This window comes from Bactrocera tryoni, chromosome 2 (genome assembly GCF_016617805.1).
Source record: "Bactrocera tryoni isolate S06 chromosome 2, CSIRO_BtryS06_freeze2, whole genome shotgun sequence".
Taxonomy (NCBI): Eukaryota; Metazoa; Arthropoda; class Insecta; order Diptera; family Tephritidae; genus Bactrocera; species Bactrocera tryoni.
The window spans coordinates 62,129,841-62,157,230 of NC_052500.1; the positions used below are offsets into that span (position 1 = coordinate 62,129,841).

Sequence of the window (27,390 nt, forward strand, 5' to 3'; positions counted from 1 at the left end):
ACAACGCCCCGGCTCAAACCGCCTTTCTTGTGAACAGCTACCTAAGCAAGGCCGGCATCGCCACGTTTCCGCAGCCACCCTACAACCCAGATGTGGCCTCCCGGACTTTATTGTTTCATTGCCTGAAAAGGCCGATGAAAGGCAAGCATTTAAAGACGACAGAGGGAATGTAAACAGCATGCATCTCGGCTCTTAAGGCTATTCCGGAGAATGCCGTAACGCCTTCAATGCTTGGAAATCGCGCTGGCAGCGCTACATCGACGCAGAAGGAGCTTATTTTGAAAGTTATTAAAGAATGTAACGATTGGTTCAATAAATTTTTAAATCAACTCAGTCCTATTACATTTCGGAAAATCCTGTATGTTGTGATCAAGCGCTCATTCTAAGACAAATCAGTTCATTATGGCTAGTAAATCATGTCTTACAGCTTTCCAGTTTTCACATATAAGATTAAGATTATTAATGTTAAGATGTACTTAATCCAGGATGGATTTTGTAAAAAGTTTTGACTATTTCTAATATGAAATAAAGAACCAATATCAACAACTTGGCGCCCCTGAACAACTCTTAGAACTCAAGAACCAGATAACTGAGTCAAACACCCAGAAAAGATGTAGATAAACAGAATCAAACAATTTTGAGAAATGCTGCTAAGTAGATAGTTTGGTTTTTGTAATGGAAACCTTGACATTACGATGATTATTAATGAAATAATGAATATAAATAAAAATAAAAAATTTATTGAAACTTTAATCTCATTTTATTTTCCAAATCGGTTTGTGCGTACTAGAAATATATATATATATTATGTATGTAACGTCTTTAACAGCTTTAGGTACGTAAACCTCAACCGTCTTATATAGTATTTTAAATGAATTCAGCTAGAAAATACGTTAGCCGTCATACACTTAAGTTATAATAGTTTCCTATCAAACTGTTATCGTTTAATCGATAGAAATTTGTCGAACCTAGTGTAAACAATTAATATTTACAAGTATTATACTACATAATTTTATTATTCTACCAACTAATCCTAACAGCAAGATAACAATTTTTACATATGAATGTATATGAAGTAATAAAAAAGTATAATTGATCTTTAGTTGGCAAACTTTGTGTAAACAAAGTGTATACTAAAAACTAAAGTAACAATTTTTTTTTTTTAATTTTCAATTTCAATATAAAATGCTTAAACTCTGGAAAACAGGCAAACATAACCTCACAAAAGAGGCGACGCATTTCAACAGTGATTAAATGCGCTTAAAAACGCAATTCGTGGGAGTTGATTTTTTCATAAATCTCCGGTGTGAGCAGTTCATAGCGTCCTTTTGGCGTCTGATAGTAAATGGTATCTTTTATGTTCGAAGGATCGAAACCCTCCTTTTGCAAGTCCACTTTACGCAACTTAAATGTGCCGGTCATATCGATTTTGGTGAGGAAACGCAAAAATTGTGGACGCGCATATGTAGGCAATACCTTCGCCAATTTCTCGGCGAACACTTCCAAATTCACTTCGTTGTTAGGATCATAAATAGCAGCCATGCCAGCGCGTCCCTCCGTATGTGGTATGGTTACGCCGTAAACCACAGTATCCTTATAACCTGCGACATTGCTAACCTGCGCCTCCACCTCGCTAGTCGACACATTCTCACCCTTCCAACGAAACGTATCGCCGGTACGATCTTTAAAGAACAAATAACCGCGCTCATCCGCAACCAAAAGATCACCGGAGAGAAAAGCCATATCACCTTTGTGAAATACGTCGTGTACGATTTTCTTTGCCGAAGCTTTCTCATCCACATAACCGAGAAATTCACGTGCTGAATTACCTTTAACAATTTTACCAATAAATACGCCAGGTTCGTTGGGTTCACACAGTTGACAGAGACCATCGGGACCGCGTATTGGTTCACCGGTATCAGGATCAGCACGCAGTATTGAGATGGGATAAATTTTCGGCAATATGCGTGAGACGAAACCAATCGCACCGACTGTGCTATCATTATTCATAATATTTGCATTGCCCTCCGTAGCGCCATAGAATTCACCTACTTTGGGTATATTGAAACGTTCGACGAATTGGGGCCAGATTTGCGGGCGCAAACCATTGCCGAAAATGAGACGCACTTGATGAGCGCGATCGTTAGGAGATGCTGGGGTAGCAAGTATATAGCGTGCCATCTCGCCGATGTACTGACCGACCTGTGGATAAGTGGAAAAAGTATGGATTTTATTATAGTTCAATTAATAAAAGTATATGATAGAGAATATTTTCAGAGTATGCTTCCTACCTAAAACTTTGAGCGTTTAATAGAAGGCGTTACTACTTACGGTTGCCTGGAATTTGACACAATCAGCAAAGTAACCGGAGGCGGAGAACTTCTTGCGTATCGCTACGGTAGAACCAAACAGAACAGACTGACCCATACTCATAATGCCGCCAGCAGTGTGATAGAGTGGTAGTGGTGTATAGAAGATATCGTCCTGACGGAAACCCATGGTATAGTTAATACCAGCCGCAATGAAAAGATAGCTAAAAGGTTTATGAGTATAAAATTGAGAATTACAAGCCAGAAACTATTTTAAACCTACCGCGCGTGTGAGATCACCGCCGCCTTAGGCAATCCAGTCGTACCCGACGTATAGATATAGACCAGACGATCATGATGATTGGCGCGATCCGCTGTGGTCGCTACTTTACGTTTCTCTACTGTTTCCAGCAATGTAGTCATATCACGCGCCGTTGCGATTACCTCCCCATTTGCTTCATTATTGAATTGATATAGCGGCACATCAGCGGGTATATCATTACGTACATCTTCTACGGCATCTTTGAAACCTTCACCGAAAATCAAGGATTTACAGTGCGCCACAGTAATGCTGTGTAAAAGTGATGGGCCACGCTGATTGGTGTTGATCAATGGTGTGATAACGCCGATTTTCGACAAACCCAACCAAATGCCGACGAATTCAGCGCGATTCTCTAATAGCAAGCCGACTACGTCACCCTTGCGAAAGCCTTGTGCATGAAAGAGGTTCGCAACGCGATTTGAAAATTCATCCAATTGTCGAAACGTCCACTGTTGTGTCTCGCTGATTATCGCATATTTATTCGGATTCTGTTTGACTTGCATTTGGAATATGTCGGCGATGGTGAGATTTTCACGTTCATATTTTTTGGTTAGACGCAGCAGCTTGAGGTAAGCCCAGAGTGCGCTGCAATGAAAGGGAACGAAAAAGCGTGCGTAAAAAAAGAGTTCGGGGGCAAAGTTTTTTCTATTTTTCATACGATTTTATGTGATAAAATTAGTTCAAAAATCAAGTGCTAAAAATAGTTAGTTCTTATTTTTTTAAATTTCTACTAAGATATGATCATTTAGATTAGCATAACCAAAACAATCGCGCCGTAAAATTTGAAGATCATAAAGTCTCAACAATTTTTGCGAACTCCTAATTTATAGCAGAACGAAACTTCGTCGATAAGGAGTTACGGAATCGCAAATAAAATATACTTTAATCGTTTAATCGTACGCTTTAAGCGCAAAACTATCCGAATTTTGTTGTCAGATTAGCATTCAAAAGTCATAAACACCTATGCAATGCTTTGTTACGTTCATTTGCTATTTGCCAACTTTCTCAGTTTTATACCCTTTGTTGCTGATACGATTATTGCACTTTGATCCGTGTTGACCCAAGTGGGGAGCATGCTAAAAGGCTTGACAAATACATTTACTCGAATTGCTTATGGGATAAGATTATCGTTAATGGTTGTAAATATTTGTTTGCAGTTAAGAAAAGCTAAGGAAACAGCTACACGGGAGTCCATGTAGAGTTGTGGAAAACTTTCAACATATTTTTTATTTCATACCCGTTATTTGAAATTTACATTCCAATACTTTGTTGACGATATCGGACCTTGTCTGCTAAATTAATAATATTAGTGATAAGCCCCTGATTGGGTTATGCGTATAGTTTCTGTTCCATACGGTGCTCCGATATTGGGTAATGAAGCGACCATACCATACAGCCTCTGCTATTCAACTGAAAACCACACCCACTGTCTGGACTACAATTGGTGCGCCCTGTCTTCCTAGCTAACAAAACTCTGACGGCCGAGGCCAGACGGTATAGCCAACCATCATGCAGAGGAAATGCTCTTATTTCATGAGCACTTTATTGACATTTATTTTTAGAGCCGCTTAGACTCAACCCTTCACTTGTATCCATTAGACGGGATATACTTACTACACTACTATCAAAAAATTAGTTCAAAACCAATAGAAAATCCAGCGGAATCCCGACGACGGCCGGAAAATGTCGCAGAACGGAGTCTCCTTTATCACGAATACAAGTATTTGAGTGACACAAGGCATTCAGTGAAGATCGTAAAGTATTCGAAAACTTGCCACATCGGAGTTGACCATCCACATCTGTTATTGACGATATCATGAACAAATTTGCTTAAAAATCGTCGTGTTGGTATCAGACAGACAGCACTTAAGGATCAACTCAACACATTTTCGTTAACTCGTACCAAAATCTTTTGCAAGAACGACGTTTGATAACATAGCTGAGAACCTTACATACATTAAACGCATCATTACTAATGAGGAGACGTTAGTTTTTGAATATAACGTCGGAACTGTACAACAATTTAGCGAATGGAGCTCTAAACATGAGCAGAAACCGAGTAAAAATACAAAAATCGCTGAAATCCACTGAAGATCATTCCAATCGAAGTTATAGCAAGTGTATGGAAAATTGGAGTATGCGTTGGGATGCTTGTATTTTGGCTGAGGAGCTGACACAGATTTTGAAGGCGATAATATAGATTTGTAATTAAATTCGTGAAACTATTTAAATTTCGTCCGTCCGCGTTAAATTTGATCAAATGGTATGTTAGGATATACATTATTAACATAAGTTTGGAATATAATCCCCCGCCTTAGAGGTAAGACTTTCTCATATATCATATTTCAACTAAAAAAAAATCATCTTCCCTATTCTTCATCTGATTAAACCAACTAGAAGATAGTTTTAGTTCCATATTTTGATTTTTTTGAAGATTTTGATGTTCTAAAGGGTGATTCATTTCGAGGTTCCATACTTTTTTAAAGAAAAAACACAGAATCTTTAAAGAAATTTTTTTGGCTACGTCTCAGATGGTCCATCCGTTGCGTCCAACTTTCGATGACTCCTTCGATCATTTCGACAGGCAGCTGCCTAATGACATGCGTGTTGATTCTTATTGTAGACTTTAAACTTTACATATCCCCGCAGGAAAAAAGTCCAACGATGTGATATCACACGATCTTGCTGGCCAATCGACCGACCCAAAACGTGAAATTATCTGCTCACCGAAGTATTATCTCAATAAATCCATTGTTCCGGTTTCTCAATAAATCCATTGATTGATGCGTTGTGTGGGAAGTTTTGTTGAAAACAAATGTCGCCTAATTGCGAGTTCAATTTCAGTCATCAAATAGTCGGTTATCGTGGCGCGATAATGGTAGCCATTGACGGTTACGTTCTCACCGACATAATTTTTGAAGAAATATGGACCGATGATTCCACCGCCCCTAAGCTAACCACACCTAACCGTTGCTTTTTCTGTATGAAATGGCAGTTGGAGAGGCAAAATATGGTGCGAGCCTTGAATTATTACACTCTACAAAATTAGGCTGGGAATTCGATCAAATCAATATTTTACGAGAGATTGAGTAATACTATATGTTCGAAACAGCAATCATATAAATTTGCCAAAAAACGTTATACGCGATTGAAATAAGTGAAAAAAAGAATAATTAGATTATGTTTATTTTTGCGAGGAGATTTATTGCAGTCGGTGACATATTCGATATTGCTTGACGAGAGATGGCATTGTGGCTCAAGTGTGAACCCATAATTCACCATAAGCATGTGCAATATATAGTAATTTTACGAAACTATTTTATTACAGACATTATTATAATACTTACACGATTTATTGCAGGGCAATGCATTTCGAACTCAATAATTTCGTATTTATGTACTTTAGATAAGTAGTCATTCACAAGTACATTCACCTAACGGCGGCATACACACAGTATACATACCTTCATATAAACATATAAAATCTTTAAGTGGTTAATGTGTAACGCTTTCTGATTATCTACAGTTTTGTAGGTAGATATGTATGTGTGCACTATAAAATCTAATGTACCTACATAAATTACATTAATATGTATGTGTGTCATATAGGTCAATGACTGCCGCCATTGAAAGTGAATGCTTAAAATATAAATAAATAAATTGCATCGTTAATGAGTGTAGAAAGCTATAAAAAAATCTATATAAAATAAACTTAGGTCGGATGTAAAGGAACTTGAAAATGTTTAAGTATATGTACTTCATATAGTACTCGTACAAGGTTTTATTACTGTTATTTTTACTGTTACTTAGGAGAGGGAAAATTAAAGCACAAAAAATTGACTTTTTGGTCGGGTGATTACACTTAAGACACACTTAGCGCTAATTAAAGGAATAAACATCTACATATATCTCACTATATAATGGGTTGTCAAAAAAGTCTTGCGGTATTTTTATTGAATTTTTTTTTTTTATTGAAATTGAAATGAATTTTTGATGACTCGTGCCCAGCTCTTGACCGATGCTACGGCTGCTACTATGCCGGTCTCTTTCGACCAATTCAGCGATTTTATCGCAATTTTCGACGACAGGCCTTGCGGAGTGTGGCGCATCTTCGACCACCTCTACACCAGAACGAAAATGTTGAAACCATCGTTGTGCGGTGGAAATGGAAACTATATCGGGTCCATAAACTGCACAAATTTTATTGGCGGCTTGAGATGCATTTCTGCCTTTATCGTAGTAGTACTGTAAAATATGCTGTATTTTATCTTTATTTTGCTCCATGTTTGCGACGCTATAGAGTAGAAGCCCGCTAATCCGGACATGGCCTAATCCGGATTCCACAGTAATCCGAACGGGGTTAAAAACCTCAAAATTTCTATTATGTCCCTTGTAATCCGGACCGACATTCTCTATCCGTATTCTCTAATCCGGATCACATGTTTATTATTCACTACATTCGCTTTTATGCTTTATTGGTTTAAGTTTTTTTGTTTTTTTGGAACATGTGTATTATTTATTATAATAAACAAACGGAAATTTATAAATATTTTTTCATAATACATAGTTCCAATATGTCTTTGGTAAACCAAATTCCCTTATATTCCGGATAGGGGCCGGTTTTAATTGATCAGGATTAGCGGGCCTCTACTGTAACTCACGAACGTGTGTGTCAAACACGTGTTAGCGCGTGAAATGAGCTTTCCAAAAAGGTATAGCATGACCCGATGCGACTAGAACTACGCGCTTTCAGCGCCAACTAGCGAAAATACCGTAAGACTTTTTTGACAACCTATTATCTACGAAATGTGCTGCAGTTTATCACAAATCAGGTAAGGCAACCAATTTCAATACCAGATAATTCAGCTGGAATAGAAGAAAGATGTACTGAGAAGTGAATTGTGAAGGAAGGACCTCTCCGAAACGTTCGATACCAAACGAGGTTTCAGAGAAGACGATTACATGTCGTGTGACTGCTTAAATCGACTGCTGTAGAAAAAAATTCGAGTTGCAGGGCTGAATAGAGAAGGTACAATCTTCGACAAGAGTGTACAACAGCTGGCGTACGCCGATGACATCCATATCTGTGGCCACAACAACCGTGCCATTAGTTCTGCTTTCCTCAAGTTGGACAAAGAAGCGAAAACGAAATATTACCTGTCGTCAAACAGACAGTCTTCGTATTCGCGACTTGGCTCCACGTCACTGTTGACAGTCATAACTTCGAAGTCGTATATAATTTCTTCTACCTTGGAACCATCACTAGCGCCAACAACAACGTCAGCCTCGAAATCCAATGCATAATAACTCTCTCCAACGGGTACTACTTCGGAATGAGTAGGCAATTGAGAAGCAAAGTCCTCTCTCGACAAACAAAAACCAAACTCTACAAGTCACGCACCAACCCCGTTCTGTTATACGGTGCAGAAGCATAGGCAATGGCATCATCGGATGAGTTGATCTTAAGGGTGTTCGAGTAAGGATTTGCGGAAGGTTTATGGTTCTTTGCGCATTGTCAACAGAGAGTACCACAGACGATGGAAAGATAAGCTGTACGAGATATACGGCGACATTGACATAGTGCAGCGAATGAAGAGGCAGCGGCTGCGCTGGCTAGGACATGTTGTCCGGTTGGAAGAGAAAACTCCAGCTTTGAAGGTTTTCGATTCAGTACGCGCCGGTGGAAGCAGAGGAAGACCTCCACTCCGTTGGAGAGATCAAATGGAGAATGACTGGCTGCACTTGGTATCTCGAATTGGCGCCGAATAGTGAAAAGAAGAAACGACTGGCAAGCTGTTGCTAACCCTGCTAGAACTGCATAAGCGGTTTCTACGTCAGTAAGGAAGAAGAGCATAAGTCAGGGCCAAGAGTAGACCTTTCATATATTCTCAGTCTACAACAAAAAGAAGGTTTCCTTTCACGTCGGCTTATCAGCGGTGTAGTTTTTCCAATTATAAAGTAACACGGACCTTTGGTTTCGTAAGGCTATTCCAAAAATAGCCTAAGAGCTATAATATGCATCCAAAGCTTTCAAGGACCATGAGGTGTAAAATTCGATAACACCGTCAGTTTGCCAAACTGATGTTGTGTCAAATCTTCAGCAGACAATTGCTCGTGTACTCTGGATAGCAGCATGGAAATCGCTCTAATGCTATCTTGATAACTTGCTTTCAGCCCATCTCGATTTAAAGCCTCCATAATGTAAATAAAATGAAGAGTATTTAATGGTACCTGTTGCGCAACTAACCTAGTAAATATGAGGCACCTAAAAGAAATATTTTCACGAAACTGGAAAAATTATATATTTATCGCAATGGTATTCCTTTAACAGGGTTGATAATGCTATTGACCCAAAACTATATAGGCGGCGCCACTAGTATTAAATTCATAGTTTTTTTTAGAACAAACATAACCTATGAGACACATGCTTTTAAGTGCACCGGCTAAGTATCTTCCTTATAACTAATATTATGATCCCTCAGTTGACTTTTATTGAACATCGTTAGTATTCGTTACATTGCACTGTTTACTCAGCGCGCTCAATTGAGTGCGAAACTTTGATCGAGCAGAACAGTTTTTTACAACAGCAATATGTTTAAATATGTAAATACATCAATAAAGCTAGATATTTATATTGCTGCAATCAACCACACGTCATTGCATAATATGTAACTCATATATACTTGTAAAATGCTAATTCAATAATTTTTCCGGTCTACCGGTAAAGAAAAAATTTAAAAAAAAAAATGGAAAGCGTAACAAGTAATCAAATCAACTACCGGTATACTAATGGATTCATGGATTGATATTGTGGTTATAGAATTATATGACTGTGGGTATTATAAAGAGGCATATAACAAATTGAAATTTAATATGCAAATGTGTGCTTATAAGCTAAAATATATACATATGTATGTACTATATATATTATATCAACTTATGTATGTATATATAGGTATATATATTTTTATACCCTGAACAGAGTATATTAAGTTTGTTACAAGCAGATGAAAATATTGGATACTCTTTAAGGTATATACATATATAGGAGTATATAAACGATCGACGTGAAGAGCTGAATCGATTTGGCCATGTCTGTCTATTTGTACAAACGCGAACTAGTCTCTCAGTTTTTGTGATATCGATCTGAAATTTTGCACATGTCTATTTTTCCCCAAGAAGCTGGTCATTTGTCGGAAACGACGATATCGCATCACGATAGCAAAGGCTGTCATACAAATCGGCCGATGAAAATAAAGTTCTTATATAGTTTTTTTTTTTATTTTACAAAAGATATTCATGAAATTTAGTATGGACAATGCTACAATCCCCGAATATATTGATCAGCTTGGACCACTAAGTATAAAGTTGTCATACAAACTGACCGATCAAAATCGAGTTCTTGTATGAAAAGGTTACTCTAGAATTTCCGATCGGATAACTGTAGCATTTAACTGTCATATAAAACTACTTTTTCGATAGTTTATAACTTTAAAAATAACGTACTAAAATTTCAACACGATGCCTCAAACAGTTTACGAGTTATAGCATTGACAGACGGCAGCGTTAAACCAGATTAATTGCATTTTTCGGGATTAATTCAGAAGTTACCACAGCTAACTCCGGTGCTGAATCCAAAAATAACTCTCAAAATTTTAGGGAGTTTGTGAGATTTTCGTTGGCAACATTGTTAAAAATGGCCAATTTTCATCTATTGTGAATGAAATACAAGCAACCCTGACAGCTGTTTATCAAATTCTCAATATAATATCAATAAAACTTCTATGTTATGATGCAGTTTTAAAAATAATGTGTTGATATGCTTTTGTAATAAAAAATGGTTTGGTAAAAATTGGTCGGCTAACAACCGTGATGTTTATCTTCTATCAATTTTCATTGAAAATATTATAAAAAGGACAATGAGCTGTTTATGAGAGTTTCAAACTCGCATAGCTGCCGTCTGTCACCTACAAATTTGGATCTGATTAAGTGCGCAGTTAATCCGGATTAACGCTGCCGTCTGTCAAGGCTATTACAGCCATTTAAAGGGTAGCCGCTCAGTTCAAACCAGTCCATAAGTTTAATTAAAAGCATTTTTCACCAAACAACAAAGCCAAAAATTACCAAAATTTGGGGTAAGATTCAACGAAAAAAAGGCCCACCATTTTGTGGGCCATTGTTACTTCATTACGAAAATTCACGTTCTGTAAAGAAGGTGTTCAGCGCACATTGCTCAACTGATTGTCAACATAATCAGCCTACTGAGCGTACTATTCGCCACACCAATACCCATATTGAGACCCAGCATTCAATAATATTCGACCGAATTGACGACGTCCAGGCACGCAGTGAAGAAAATATAGCAGCCGTAGAGTGTACACAAAGACTGTAGAGAGGTCGATTCGTCGCGATTCGGTCTGGCGTATGAGCAACTTGGCGCATTTTACGTCGAGATTTTAAATTGAAAGCGTACCAAATTCAGCTTTTGCAAGAACTGTCCTCTATGGGCTCTTTTGTTCAGCGTTCAGGCTCATTTCGAGCTCCATGAGCATGTAAACAAGAAAAATTGCAGCAATTGAAGAAAAAGCAATGGTTTGGTGTGGTTTATGGGTCGGTGGGACGATCAGTTCATATTTCTTCAAAAATTATGCCGGTGAGAACGTAACCGTCAATGGCGACGGTTATCACGACTTGATAACCGACTATTTGATGCCTAAAATTGAAGCTCGTGACCTCAGTGACAGGTATTTACAACAAGACGACGCCACTTCCCACACATCGCGTCAATCAATGGATTTATTGAGAGAACACTTCAGTAAGCAAATAATTTCAAGTTTACGGCCGATCGATTGGCCACCAAGATCGTGTGATATCACACCGATAGACTTTTTCCTGTGGGAATATGTAAAGCCCAGAGACTATGCGCACAATCCCGCTTCGATTCAGACCTTGGAGCAAAACATCACGCGTGTCATTCGCCAGTTACCAGTCAAGAAGTTTCTGTGTTTTTCCTTTAAAAAAAAAAAGGGAACCTCGAAATGGATCATCCTTTATCTTCAATAAAAACTGAACGATCAATATGAAGTTTATTTAGGTAATACTTTTTTATTTAACAAGACAACTTCGCGATATTTGGCATTGATTATTGTCCGATGTAATGGCTACAACGAAGAATAAAAATAAAGCTCTTGTATGGAAAACTTTTTTATTTGATAAATTTTCTTGGCGAAATTTAGGGTAGATTATTCCCCAAAGTAACGCTACAATCTGCCAACACATTGTTCAGAACGGACTACTGGAGCATATAGCAGTCATACAAACTGGACGATCAAAATCGATTTCTTGTCTGCACACTTTTTTATTTGAGAAGGGTATTATAGCTTCGGTGCAGCCGAATTTAACGCCTTTCCTTATTTTTATGTAAACACATGACAAATACAACGAAGATGCACTTAAAGTCAATCACATGAAAATACATATACATATGTATCTGGAATTGCCTATAAAGCAGCAAACCACATATTATTTCTCTAATTACAAGCAATTGTAATTAAATTGAAAGAGAATATTGATGTATTATTTGCAAATGTTTTTGCACTCTAAGTCTTCTTTGCATGGAATTTTCATAATATTTTTTTTTTTGTTTGAGGGGAATTTACTTCCTGCTAATATTTATAAATATAATGCTAATATTTGAAGAAAATGAAAAAAAAAAATATGTTTTTTTAGAATAAGTATAACCGAGTCCGTATTGAGTTACCTACTTAGCATATATACAGAGGAATATATGTACATATACATATGTATATATAGTTATTTAAACTTATATTAATATTTAAACAAATTCACATTCAAACAAATTCGACTCAACTTCGCCAAGGTTGCTGCAGCATAACAACATGCTTTTCGGCGATTTTCATAACCGAACCAGCAAACTCCGGCATAATCAACAGTCAAGCAGCCAGATACTGCAAGAAAACTGCACGAAATGCGCAAAAACCAGTTTCACACAAAAAAGTGGTGAGTAAAGCAGAAATATAGATCTCAGTGTGACTTTATGGCACAGAAAACCTCCATAACATGAATATGACTGTATGTAAGTATGTATAACAGTAAAATATGTTTAAAGGTCGAAATAATCTTAAGCGCATTGGGTCGATTTTTTGCTTTTTTCAATGCAAACTAAAGTGTAAGCGAAAGATGCAAGAAGTTGACAAAAATTAAGAGAATACAAAATTATTCTTTAGAGAGAAAAAATTTAATAATAGGAAACTGGCAGAAAAGCTTTTATTTAAATTCAACAGTAATAATAGTATAAGTTGGCAGCATATTTGCTTAATATATAATATTAATATTGTATTGACTTTGACTTTCTAGCATAAGTATTAAAAAAAATTTAATTTGTAATGATAAAAAACAAAGAAGAAATCTTAACTATAGTTGCACCGAACTATAACACTCTTCATAAATTAAAACAATTCTCCATTAAAGAACTAGACTTTGATCGATCAGTTTGACAGCTCTCTGTTATAGTGGTCCGATATCGGGGATTCCGACATATGTGCAACTTCTTGAAGAGAAAAGCGCATGTGTAAAGTTTCAGATCGGTATCTCGAAAACTGAAGTACTATTTCGCATATTTACAAAGAGTAAGACATGGCTAGTTCCACTCAGCTCGTCACGCTGATCATTTTTGTATATAACGGGTGATCCAAGTAGAGATAATTTTTACAAAAGCCTTTGTGTCAAGCTGTCATGTTTATTTTGTTCAGTATTGTTGGGCATTTCCTCAAGGAAAGACTTATGTCTGAACAACGTTTACAAGTCGTTCAATTTTATTACGAAAATTCACGTTCTGTAAAGAATCTGTTTCGTGTGCTTCGCTCAACATATGGTCAATAAAATCGGCCTACTGAGCGTACTATTCGCAACACCATCTTAAGACCCAGCAAACATAATTGGATAATATTCGACCGAATATGACACGTCCAGCACGCAGTGAAGAAAATATACTATAGCAGCCGTAGCCGAGAGTGTACACGAGGAACATGCAGAGTCGATTCGGCGCCGTTCGCAGCAACTCGGACTGGCATATAACCTTACAAAATACAGCTTGTGCAGAAACTGAAGCCGTCCAACCTTTCCAAGCGACATCTCGATCTATGTGCTCTTGAAAAGTTCTAAGGAGATCGCACTTTTTCGGGTCAAATTTTGTTCAGCGATGATGCCCATATGTATCTGGCTCAATGACTATGAAAATAAGCAAAATTGCCGCATTTGGGACGAAGAGCAACCTGAAGTGATTTAAGAACTGCTGGTGTGTGAGCCGATGGAATCACACAATGACCTGTACTTCTTCAAAAATGATGCCGGTGAGAACGTAACTGTCAATGGCGACCGTTATCGCAAAATGATAACTCCCATATTTGAGCCTGAAATTGATGCTCATGATCTCGACGACATTTGGTTTCAACTAGAGCGCACCACTTCCCACATATCGCATCAATCAATGGATTTATTGAAAGGACACTTTGGTGAGCAGTTTATTTCATGTTTTGGGTCGGTTGATTTGCCACCAAGAGCATGTGATATCACACCGTTACGACTTTTTCCTGTGCGTACAATCCCGCATCGATTCAGGCCTTGGAGCAAAACATCACGCGGCGTATCCAACGTTTAGTTCGTTCAGTTTTAAACGAACACTCAATACAGCTCTCAATTTATTGCATTTTACATATGTATATATATGTATAAATACATACATACATATGTATATACTTCGAAATATTATGTATATATAAGCTAAATTGTCGATAGTGCTTAATTAATCAGCGTCCAATACATACATGAATTGATATGCATATATAAATATGTATGTAAATACTTATATATACACATATACATACACACACATTCGCTAGCGATCACCAACAGTACGCAATGTAATGATTGAAAGTGACAATAAAGTAGTGGAACGAAAATGAAACAGAAAATGTTCTTCAAGCGCCAAATTTGTACGTAAAACAATTCTGTAGGTCAGTGGTGGCGTCCGGTACATTGAACGGCAGCCAGCAAAGCTTTGTGATATTACTTCACTTTTGCTTTTGACATTCCTCTACTACTACTTACTTTTTTGGTTTTGTTATATTTTTGTTTTTGTCATTTTTTGTTTAGTATGTTGGATTTTACATTCACAGCGACGGAAGGCAATTAGAATTTTAATTACTTGGAGTTATAAGTTTATTGTATAAGAATTATGTGTATATATGTACATATGTATATAGACAGCATGTATCTCTGTTTTCACACTTATACAAATTTGAATAGAAAAAGTTTCAAAATAAAATTCAATCACGTTATAATTACTTATACTTATACGTAGTATGATCGCCTAAAATCGTAGTTTTTGCAATTTGTTTAAGAAAATCTTAAGTATGTTAGTACTTATACACAATTATATACAGGGTTTCCAATTCCAAAGTTTTTTTTTTAATGTAAAGTGCAATCTACATATACAATTAAGATCATTCAATTGGCCTCCTCGACTTGCTTTACAGAAACCAATTCGATAAACTTTTTCCACTAAATCAAGACATACATACATATGTATGTATGTATGTTGAATAGCAGTTTCAATTTCGACTTCTTAAGCTTGAAGTGATTCAGGTTTATTGCTAAAGACCATTGGCTTCAAATAACCCCACAAGAAGTAGTCTAATAATGTTAAATCATAATTTCTTGGAGCCCATTCAATGCCACAATTTCTCGAAATAATCGAATCTCCAAACCTTTCTCCCAATAATTCGGTTGTTGCTGTGCTGTGTGGCACGTAGCCCCGTCTTGTTGAAACCAGATGATGTCAAGATCAACTTTTTCCAATTGCGGCCATAAAAAGTTGGTTATAATCGATTTTGACAGTAACGGTATCACCAATTTCATTTCGAAAGAAGTACGGACCGGAAATTCCATCAGACCATAATCGACACCAAATTGTCAATCTAGATGAATACGGGTATAATGGTTGTTCATGAAAAATTTGTGGAATTTCTTCGCGATAGAGTCGACAGTTTTATTTATTTACCGCACCACTCAGATGCAAGTGAGTCTTATCGGAGAGAACAATTTTATACGGATGCAAGCCTAAATTCTTTCTCAAAATCCGCAAGATTGTGGCTTGAGACAGTCTCAATTCTTGAAAACGTCTTGGAATCGACAAATTGCGATTTTCAGCAACACTTGCTTTAATGGCAGCAATATTTTTATTACCTCGAGCGGTTCTTTGTGTTATTAGCACTTGACAATTCGACGAATTGCGAGTACAGGTGGACGATTTTTACGACCATAAAATGACAAAAGCGTGCGAAAAGTTGCAATTGGGGGACGATTATTGATAAATTTGTAAACGTTGTTCTTGCGTATATAGTAGATACATATGTACTGTATCTTTCCATGATGAAATCGTAAACATTCCTGAAGGGGGTATTTCTGTCTAGGATTTTGAAAAAATCGATTTTTTTGCATATCTTGAAAGTTTAGACTTTCAAAAATATGATCTTGGAAGGATTTTTCAAAATTCGACTTATTTTCGGAGATACAGCCGATTTTGTGGCGAGGCGTCCGTTTTCACTAGAATTGTCTCCTAAACTTTAAGCCCGTTTTTCTCAAAACTGACTTTTTCGGAACAATACCCACGATTTCTCAGGTTCTACTGGACCGATTTACTTGAAATTTTTTTAGAGTCTTCTTCATAGGCTTGTCTATGGTTGGAACTAGCCCCATCCGCAAATTTTAATTTTTATTATTTTTAAAAAATTCGAAATAGTCAGAAAAAGTGATTCAAAAAAACTTTTTTTCAGGCAGTCGCCATTTTGTGAAAAAAAATTTTTTCACACTTTTCCGTAGTTCCGGCCATTGCGACATTATTGTAGATTAATAATTTTCTTTTTTTGTTTTCAGATAACTAGGAGGGTTGAAGTCATGGGTATGGTCACGTGGAAATTTTTAGAGACTCCCCACTTCGTCAGCTCATAATTTTTGAAATTTTTTACTTTTTAATTTTTTTCTGTACTCTTCTAAAATTAACAAATAACTAATAAAAAAATTGTAGTAAAAAAATTAATTGCCTTTTTTACGACACTTTAAAAATTACTTGAAATTCATGCTTCTAGACCAGAATACCCCCTGAATACAATATTCAGATAATGACATTAAAAATTGTCGAAATGGCACTTAGAAATCACATCATCCCTATTGGAAAACGCAACATATATTTTTCATTACCAACATCATGCCATACACTTTGTAGAACTTTTTTTATGGGGTTCGTAAATTGCTGGAAATCAGGATAAACCGTTTTCCAACCACGCCCCTCTCCTCCACATCCTTTTGCTGCTAACAAATCACCCATAAATTCTTTTTCCCTTAATGTTTGTTATTTTCAAGATTTATCTACCCTAGTCTATTTATCGTAGTTGAAAACAATACAATAAAAATCAATTCGCAAAAAAAGAGACAAAATTTTAAAAAATATCAAATTGTGATGAAAGACTCAATGATTTTTGGAAAAACATTCATACATTAAATAACTTAAAATATACTAAAAAAATGGTCTAATGTAATGAATAATAAGCTGAACTAAAAAAGTAAATATGAAAGTGAAATTTAAAAGAAGTTGAAAGAAATGCTTAATTTTTGTAAATAAATACAAATATTAAGGTTTACATATTTTTAACTTTCTGTTTAGTTTAAAAAAAAAATTTTTGAGTTATTCTTTAAGTAAAAAAAATAATTCGTACACTAAAGGTTAGGTTAGAACAGTCTGGTAGGCCAATGAGCCACGTATAGACCAGTTTTGGTCCTTTGCCATACCAGATGGAGTTCAGTTACTGGGTCCATGAGAGTTAGGATATTTGCGCTTGATGCGAATTTCAACAGACTTTATGGCTTCACCATTCATACCTCTTCCAGTGTATCATAACGTGGGGGCTTCAAATGCTTACAACGTAGTCTTGCCAATGCTGGACAAGTGCATAAGAGATGCTTCATTGTTTCCATGGTGCCTTGCTCTAGACATTTCTTGCAGTCTTCTCAATCTGTCAGCCCCATTCTGCATGCGTGTGTCACCAACAGACAGTGACCATTCGATTCCGTACTCCAATCATGTTCCTACACACTTTTCTATCAATAGGAATTTTGTGTACTTCTATCGTTTTGCACATAACTTCTGTTGCTTTCCACCCAACTAGCTCGTTCCATCGGGTTTTGATTTCCTTTACCATGCTTTTGTTCAAATCGCTGTATAGACAATGCTTGGGGTTTCCCAAAATTGATTACGTTTTCGGATGTTAGCCTTACACCATTCTTCACAATCACGACCACCATTTCATTGCCTTCGATTGCTTTGTGGCCTGGCACCCAGTAGAAATGAAGTTGCTTGCTTATGGTAACACTTTCCACTGCTGCCCTGCTTTCCAAGACACTTCTGGCCGATATGTGATACCTTGATTGCTGCTTGGCTGTCGACATAGATGCTGATTCTGGAATTGACTGAAGGTGTATTGGAGGTCAGCGCCGCGACTTTCGCAATAGCAAAGACATCAGCTTAAAATATACTGCAGTGTCTACCTTATGTCTAATTCTGGAAAGTATATCACCATCTTTAGAATGGTTAACTGGGACAGTATACATATTACCAGTACAAGAAAATCAGATTTTCATATAAAACTCACTACTTGGACCAATTTAACAAAAAAATCATTGCAAGAAAAGGAAAAAGTTAAAGAAAACTCAGCTTTTATATGCAAATCTAGCTATTCGTACAACGTAAATTAACACTTTTAAAACACTGTAGATTTTCTTGGTATTATATATGTATTACCGTTAAAAAGAACAAAAAAAAAAATAATAATAATAAATTTCAAAGCTCATGTAAATATGTTATGTTTATGGTTTAAAAAATCGTCAGTATTCAAAGCCTTTGGCTCTGAAATCTTGCAAACTGTTCTACCGTGTTTGGGTCCATGTTGACGAAATGATTTTCTAGTTCCGTATTCTATTACGATGAAATTCTCTAAAATTAAGCTGCAAAACAAGTTAGGAAGGGCTAAGTTCGGCTGTATCCGAACATTTTATACTCTTGCAACTTGCAAAGATTAAAGGCCGGGTAATTCCTTCAGGTGCTGGAAAATACTTTGTATTAAAAAAAGTTTCGAAAGAATTAAACATTCATTATCTTATGAAACCAGGCGTATGTTCGACATTTTTATATTAGTTATATGGAAGTTAGGTAAATTTTTCGCCCAATTTTATCCTTTTTAGGCACAAAGCTACTTTGTTATGAGTAAAATACGCTCTACCATTTTCACTAAGATAACTCAAAAAGTGGCCGATATATGCGGTATAAAGGCACCTAGAAGTTCGAAAAGCTATATAATAGGTAAATTGGGGCTAAGGGAAGTATTGATCCGATTCAACCCTTTTGTAGAACACAGACATACTACTATCAGGAAAGGATTCTCTCTGAATTTCAATTATATATCTCACACATTGACCGATATTTTCCGTAAAAACAGTCCATGTATTCGGTACCCAGAGGCTTGAACAGTTTTTTCTGAATTTGGATTGTTGCAAGATATAAAAACAACAAGAAAAAAACGTTAACTTCAACTGCACCGAAGCTAATATAACCTTCATAGGTGCATTTCTTTTAATAACTATTAGTCCTGTTTGTATGGAAGCTATGTGCTATAGTAATCCGATCTGAACACTTTTGTCGGAGATTATGTTATTACCTTAAGCAGTATTCCATGTCAAATGTCGTGCAGATATATCATCAAATGAGGAAGTTTTCCATATAAGCACTAGATTCCGATTGTTCAGTTTGTATGGCAGCTATATGCTATAGTAAGCCGATCTGAACTCGGAGATTACATTGTTGCCCTAGAAAATAACTTGTGCCAACTTTTGTGAAGATACATTATCAAATGTGAAAGTTTTCCATACAAGAACTTGATTCCGATCGTTCAGTTTGTATGCCAGCAATATGTTATAGTGGTCCGATATCGGCAGTTCCGACAAATGAGCAGCTTCTTGAAAAGAAAATGACGTTTACAAAATTTCAAAACGATATCTTAAAAACTGAGCGACTAGTTTGTATATATACAGACAGACAGACGGACAGATACTGATCATTTTTTATATACACTTTATAGGGTCTCCGACGCTTCTTCGGGGTGTTACAAACTTCGTGACAATCTTAATATACCCTGTTCAGGGTATAAAAACCATTAACTGCTGTCGCACCAAAGCTGTAATACTCTACATATGTGAATTTCTTAAAACATGAAAGGGTATACAAAAAATTTTATCTTCATCATGATCGACAAGTTTGTATGGCAGCTTTATGCCATAATGGCCCTATCTGAACAATACGTTCAAAATTTTGTAAAGATATATAGATTGCAAATATATGTATTCCATAAAAAAAAAAATTAAAAAAAAAAATTAAAAAGTTGTTCATACAAGACAGCTTTGTTATAATAGTCCGAAGGAAACGTTGCCATGGGAAAAATTCATTCGAAATTTCGCTTGATCAGTTTGATATAAGTTTATAGGACAGCTTTATGCTATAGTACTCCGATATAGGTGGTTCCGACAAGCAGCTTTTTGAGGAGAAAAGACCTGTGTAAAACTTCAGAGCGATAACTAAAACTTTTAGGAACTATTTCATTACTTCGCTTATATACCAACGGTTAATGATAAATGTGTATGTATGATAAATAGAAAAGATAAAATAATAATAAAAAGTGAAGCTGTAAATAAAGTTTTATTAAACAAAAAACTGTACAGTTATTATATTCGTAAATCTTCCCTCTTAAACAGCTAATTAGTGTCACATTGTTATTTGTATTGTGTGAGGCAGCAAACAACAAAATTGAATTAGTGCCTTGAAATGCATTAAAAAAATATGATAAATAATGAAAATAAGTATATGCAAATAGTCGTTATATATGTGTGTATGTATGTATGTATAAATGCGTATGTTGTATGTATGTATTCTATATGCATATGCATTATATATGTACATATATGTTGCATTAGTTCCCTTATTAAAAAGCCATTTGCGCCTCTAGCCAATTAAAAAATTCTCATTCAGCTATGCGAACCACCGAAAATGGTTGCCTAAACGCTGGTCAATGGACGCATCACTTCCGCACTACACAACGAATACGACGAACAACCTCGCTAGCGCAGACGCATGCGTCGTCACAAAGCAAAGCAAAGTAAAAAAAAAAAAAACTAAAAATAAAAAAAATAGTTGCTTATTGATTCATTAAGCGGCAGACAAGTGAAGCGCGATGGCACCCAAAGGTTGAAACGTCATTGAGCGACACGCTTTTAATACAAAATGTGCTTTTCCACAACTACTAACACAAATACTAATACATACATACATATATCTAAATAAATATGTAGTTTAAATGCATGTGTGGTAATGGAGGAAGTAGGTAATAGCACCAGCGTTAGTACAAGCTAAGCTCGGTTGACCATTACTAAGCATTGGAGACAAGCCAAATTGCCCGTCATCGACGGCTTATCCACACTTTTTTTATGAAGCTTAGCCATTTTTATGATTTTATCCACAAATGTGTTTCAAGCTTCGATTTTACTTTTAGTTTGAGTCCCACTTAGGCTAGCCAACCGGCTACGTTGATTCCATTTCAATTGATTTTGATTATTTTTTGTTGCTGTTTTACTTTATTTCTTTAATTTGTATGCAAGTTACAGCGTGGCGTTGTTGGCTTGCATAGTTGTTTTTGTATCGTTTACCTTGAACCTCAAAGGGTCGTACGTGCGCTAGGTCGACTTAAGATATGTAATTTTAAAAGTGCAACGAAGTATTTAGTATGTATGTGTATTAGGGTGTAACAGTTTCAGCCAACTTTTTTCAACTATAAAACAAGCGAAAAACTTTCAAGAAGGTAAAATACAAGCCTGGTCAATTTTGGGTTAAACACGTCAACAAAATAAAAGAATTGTGCTTGAGAATCGACGATTAACAGTCAGAGATCTTACTGGAATCGTTGGAATATCGGAAGGATCAGTGAAAATCACTTTGAAGAATCATTTGGGCCTAAGAAAAGAGAAAGCACGATTGGTTTCAAAATCACTAAATTTTTTCGAAAAACAGCGTCGCGTTAACGTCTGCAAACAATACTTTCCGACTAACAGAATGTCATGAAACGTATTACTACTGGCGATGAGTCTTAGATCTATACTTACGACCCGAAAACAGACGATAAATTGCAATGGATGTGGCAAAGGTGAGCCGAAACCGAAAAAATCACGTCAAAGTAGGTCAAAAAACTAGATTATTCCGGACATTGACTTTAACAACTATTTCAAGGATTGGAAAAAACGTTAGCACTGGTATTTTGGTGCCAAGGAGGATTACTTTGAGAGGGGTGACGTACATTTTGAAGAATATGTTAGGAATTTTAAAATTACGAAAAAAGTCTTACTATTTTTTTGCTCATAGTAACGCATACGAGGGCTGCTATATACATATATTCTGGCCTAGGGTAACACTAAGTGTTGCCAGGTACAATCTGACATTTCCATTGGAAAGTATGACATTTTTTAGCATAACATCACTCAGAACGTTTTGTCATTTAAACGTGAATTGTTTTATTTACAGGGAATTAAAAAATTCATCTCGGCAAAAAAATGGAATTAACTCGTGAACATTTTCGTGCGATCATTTTTCACAACTTTCGACGTGGATTATCACGACAAGGCTGCATCGATGAACTAAAATCTTTGTATGGCTATGAAGCACCATCCTATAGCACTGTGAAAAACTGGTACAACGAATTTAATCGTGGTCGACGCTCGCTCAAAGACGAATTCCGTGAAGGTCGTCCAAAAACAGCCGTTGTGCCAGAAAACATTGATGCCGTACGTGAACTGATAATGCAAGACCGTCATGTAACATACCTTCAGATAGAGGTATGCCTATGCATTTCTCCCACCAGCATACATTCGATATTGCATGAACACCTGGCCGTAGAAAAGGTTTGTTCTCGTTGGATCCCGCACAATTTGACAGTCGCTCAAAAAAAGGCTCGTGTGGATTGGTGTAAAGAAATGCTGAAAAAATACGATCGCGGTGCTTCAAACGACGTTTATAAGATCGTCACAGGTGACGAATAATGGATTTATGCGTATGAGCCCGAAACAAAACAGCAATCGACAAAAAAAAAAGAAATAAAAAAAAAAAAAAAAAAAAAAAAAAAAAAAAAAAAAAAAAAAAAAAAAAATAAAAAAAAAAACAAAAAAAAATAAAAGAAAACATTTTCGTTGATAAATATGCCAATTTACATTATTAGGCCAGAAATATATATTGCAACCTACGTACATACATAAAAAAAATTATTTATCTATCAATATTTATCAATATAAATGATTTATTTTTATTTTTATAATGAATATGAGTCTGTTAATGCATATAAATGCTCATAAAAATATATTTATATTAAGTATTTTATTTATCTTTGCAGAAAATTGCGATTGTAAAGTGCATAAAGCGTAAATATTTTGCATTGAGAAAATCTTTTTATTTTATTTTTTTACTATTTTGCCGCGTTTTATGCATTTACTTATACTAAAAACCTACTTATTATTTCATTCACATCAGTTGAGTTCGCTTTTATTGCAAATGCGACTATTGTTGAACAATCAAGAAAGATCTTGCTAGTGCACACACAGGCATACATGCATACTACTACAGCATTTACCCACGTGCAGAGCAGGTAACAGAATATTACTTGACTGATTGATTAAGTAACTGATCAGCAGAGCGATTACGTTGTATATTTTATTTGCAATTAAATTGAGTAAAATTAAAAACATGCTATTAAGCAAAGAAAAAAGGAAATAAAGGATATTGTCAATGAAAGAAATTATATGAATTATAAACAAATCAAAAACTGAAAATTAATAGATAAATATACAAATAAAATATAGTAGCAATAAATAATAAAATGAAACGAAAATGAGAAAATATAAGATAAAAATTAAAAAATATTTACAAATAAGTAACCAAAGAAGAATTCAAAATAATATTTAATTACAAAATATTAAACAAATGAAATAAAATATAAATTACAAGTAAAGATCTGCTAAGTTCGGGTGTAATCGAACATTTTATATTTGCCAGGATCAAAGAATAAAACAAGTAAGGAAGGGCTAAGTTCGGGTGTCACCGAACATTTTATACTCTCGCATGATAAAGTGATAATCGAGATACCATTATTAGCAACTTTATTGCGAGAATGTAAAAATGATGCCCTCTGAATTACATGAAAATATCTGAGAGATTTACCGATATTTTCGGTGAAAAATTAGGTTAGGTTAGGCACTGAATTCTTCGTGTTCGATATCAGGGACCTTGAAAAGTTATAGTCCGATCACGACAATTTCTCCACAAGGGATACCTCAGCTCAAATACCGTATTTATGTAAAGTTTTATTCCGCTATCATCATTGGTTCCTAATGTACTATATATTATACAGAGAAGGCATCAGATGGAATTCAAAATAGCGTTATATTGGAAGAAGGCGTGGCTGTGAATTGATTTCACCCATATTTCTTACATGTCATCAGAAAAGATTATATACCGAATTTCATTGAAATCGGTCAAGTAGTTCCTGAGATATGGTTTATGGTCCATAAGTGGGCGACGCCACGCCCATTTTCAATTTTTAATAAAAGCCTGGGGGCAGCTTCCTTCTGCCATTTCTTCCGTAAAATTTAACGCACTTTTAGTGATTTTCAACATAACGTTTGTATGGGAGGTGGGCGTGGTTATTATCCGATTTCCTCCATTGAAATGCCTAAAGGAAACGACTCTGTAGAGTTTGGTTGACCACAAAATATAGTAGTTTCCGAGATATGTACAAAAAACTTAGTTGGGGCGGGGCCGCGCCCACTTTTCCAAAAACATTACGTCCAAATATGCCCCTCCGTAATGCAATTATTTGTGCCAAATTTCACTTTAATATCTTTATTTATGGCTTAGTTATGACACTTTATATGTTTTCGTTTTCCGCCATTTTGTGGGCGTGGCAGTGGGCCGATTTTGCCCATCTTCGAACTTAACCTTCTTATGGAGCCAAGAAATACGTGTACCAAGTTTCATCATGATATCTTAATTTTTACTCAAGTTACAGCTTGCACGGACGGACGGACGGACGGACAGACAGACATCCGGATTTCAACTCTACTCTTCACCCTGATCACTTTGTTATATATAACTCTATATCTGACTCTTTAGTTTAAGTTTTAGGACTTACAAACAACCGTTATGTGAACAAAACTATAATACTCTCCTTAGTAACTTTGTTGCGAGAGTATAAAAAAATTCAACTGTTGACAAAACATTATTTTGAAAATATTCTGAAAGAGTTCAATATTCTATGTTCGACGAAAATGCAGTTATACGGGGTCTTGGGCAAGTTTTCACCCGATGGTATCCATATTGAACACAAGGATGCACCTTTATGGTATAACGTGCTCTCTCAAAGCAAATGGGTCTGGTAGTGAACGAGGGCAAGACGAAATATTTCCTGTCATCAAAAAAAAAGTCGTCGTACTCGCGACTTGGCTCCTACGTCACGGTTGACAGTCATAACTTCGAAGTCGTAAACAATTTCGTATATCTTGGAAACAGTATAAACACCAACCACAATGTCAGCCTCGAAATGCAACGCACAATATCTCTTGACAACCGGCGCTACTTCGGACTGAGAAGGCAATTGAGAAGTAAAGTCCTCTTTCGACGAATAAAAACCAAACTCTATAAGTCATTCGTTCCTTCCCGTCCTGCTATATGGTGCAGAGGCTTGGACGATGACAACAACTGATGATTTGGCGTTACGAGTTTTTCGAAAGAAAAGTTCTGCGAAAGATTTATGGTCCTTTCCGCATTGCCAACGGCAAATACCGCAGTAGATGGAACGATGAGCTGTGCGACCGTATTGAAATATTTCAGCGAATGGATGAAGAAACTCCAGCTTCGAGACGACACAGTACCCGACGGGACAAATTAATTTTACATTATTCATACAAAATTCGGAGTGTCCAGGGATCACAGCTTTCCTACCGAACTGAATCGTAAGTCGAAGCTTTTCGCGAAATACATTGAATCCTTCTCGATTGCGATGGAATCACAAGTAGGCAATATTTTAGATTATCAAAGCCTACAGATTTTTACTACACACAAATGTGTTGAAAATTACAAAGCCTCACCATTAATGGGTCGACGAACAGGGTCTGCAGGATCTTCATTATTTCTTTATTGACGTAGTCACTGCTTACGCGGTTATAGCCGACAATCCACGATCTCCATTAGCTTAGAAAATATGAGCAAACAATGGCAATAAAGGCAGTTATGAGCCACCGCTTTGGAAAGCATATACTCATAAATGTATCTTCACACAAGTACAAGCTTTTTTTCTTGAAGGATATTGTTCTGGAAAATCTTTACACCTCCTTCTAGAATGTTAGCGCTTCGAAATTATTAGATGGCTTTTTACATGGCGTCTGATACTTCTATATTTCCAATGGTATCACAATAAATTTAATGACTAAAGGGGTCGTCTTCGCGGTTAGAAAGAATCAATATTTTTTGTAAACAACTATAAACATACCACATAAGAAATTTGAGTGAAAGTATATTGGTTTACGAGATATCAAGGCTCAAACTGGTGCCATGCGGACTATTCACGTCGCTCAGTCAACTTTAAACACGTATTCTTAGTGTTCTTGGCATGTTTCGAAACTACAAAAGATATTCGAAATATGTAAATTGTTACATCTCGCTATGCTTAGCTATGTTTTTTTTTTGAGAAAAAAATTCCAATTCTTGGCAGTCTTTTTTAGCCTTTAAATTTTTTTTTCAAATTTTCAAAAAAGTTTGGTTTTAGATAACATAGGTTATAAGCATGAAGTTTTTTTTATTTCACGTTTCTGAAGTTAAAGACTATTGTCAAGAGGTCGACTACGTCCCACCAGCAGTGGTGCATTCAACGGCACGTTCAGGGCAGAGATTTCAAAAATATATTATTTTTCTCTATTGAGCAATTCACAACCTGTCGTAAAGCATTGTAAAATCGTAAAATTATAAAAAACAAGTGTAAAAATTTATAATTTTACGATGCTTTACGACAGGTTGTGAATTGAACATATATCAAAGTTTAAGAATTAATTATTGAAATAAAAAAAATGTTTTCTGTTCTTCTGTGGAAGATATATCATCTTTCTACATATTCATATATTTATGAATGAAATTATTATACTTTTTATAGTAAGACATTCGTACACAAAGACTCCAAATATTTTTCATTACTCATCATGTGTAATCTATACATACATACGAGTACAAGGTCTGTCGCAAAAGAAACAGAACTTTTTAAATATAACTGTTTCTGGTGGCGCCTCCTATTGGTGGGTATATGAAATAAAAAGTTTGATCTCTTGTTGACATTTCGTAAAAATTTTAAGACAATTGGATAACTACAATCGATTCTATCGATCAAAAAGTGACAGTAACTTTTGGTCATCGGTCGTAAAATGCAAAGAGCAAATATTAAATTTTGTTTTAAACTTGGGAAAACGTTTACTGAAACATTTCAAATGATGAAAACAGTTTATGGTGATCAGTGCCTATCCCGTAGTATTGTGCATGAGTGGTTTAAGCGA

General features: G+C 35.9%; 1 protein-coding gene across 1 annotated transcript in view; it reads right to left on the bottom strand.

Moving 5' to 3' along the window:
• Positions 1 to 759: 759 nt before the first annotated feature.
• Positions 760 to 27,390, bottom strand: part of LOC120768542 (long-chain fatty acid transport protein 4-like) — a 33,393-nt gene continuing 6,762 nt past the window's right edge. The window contains exons 2-4 of the mRNA XM_040095281.1: positions 2,593 to 3,216; positions 2,332 to 2,533; positions 760 to 2,202 (exon numbers count right to left, since the gene is read on the bottom strand). Coding sequence (XP_039951215.1) covers positions 1,261 to 2,202; positions 2,332 to 2,533; positions 2,593 to 3,216 — 1,768 coding nt within the window. The 3' untranslated portion in view covers positions 760 to 1,260. The remainder of the gene's footprint in view (positions 2,203 to 2,331; positions 2,534 to 2,592; positions 3,217 to 27,390) is intronic.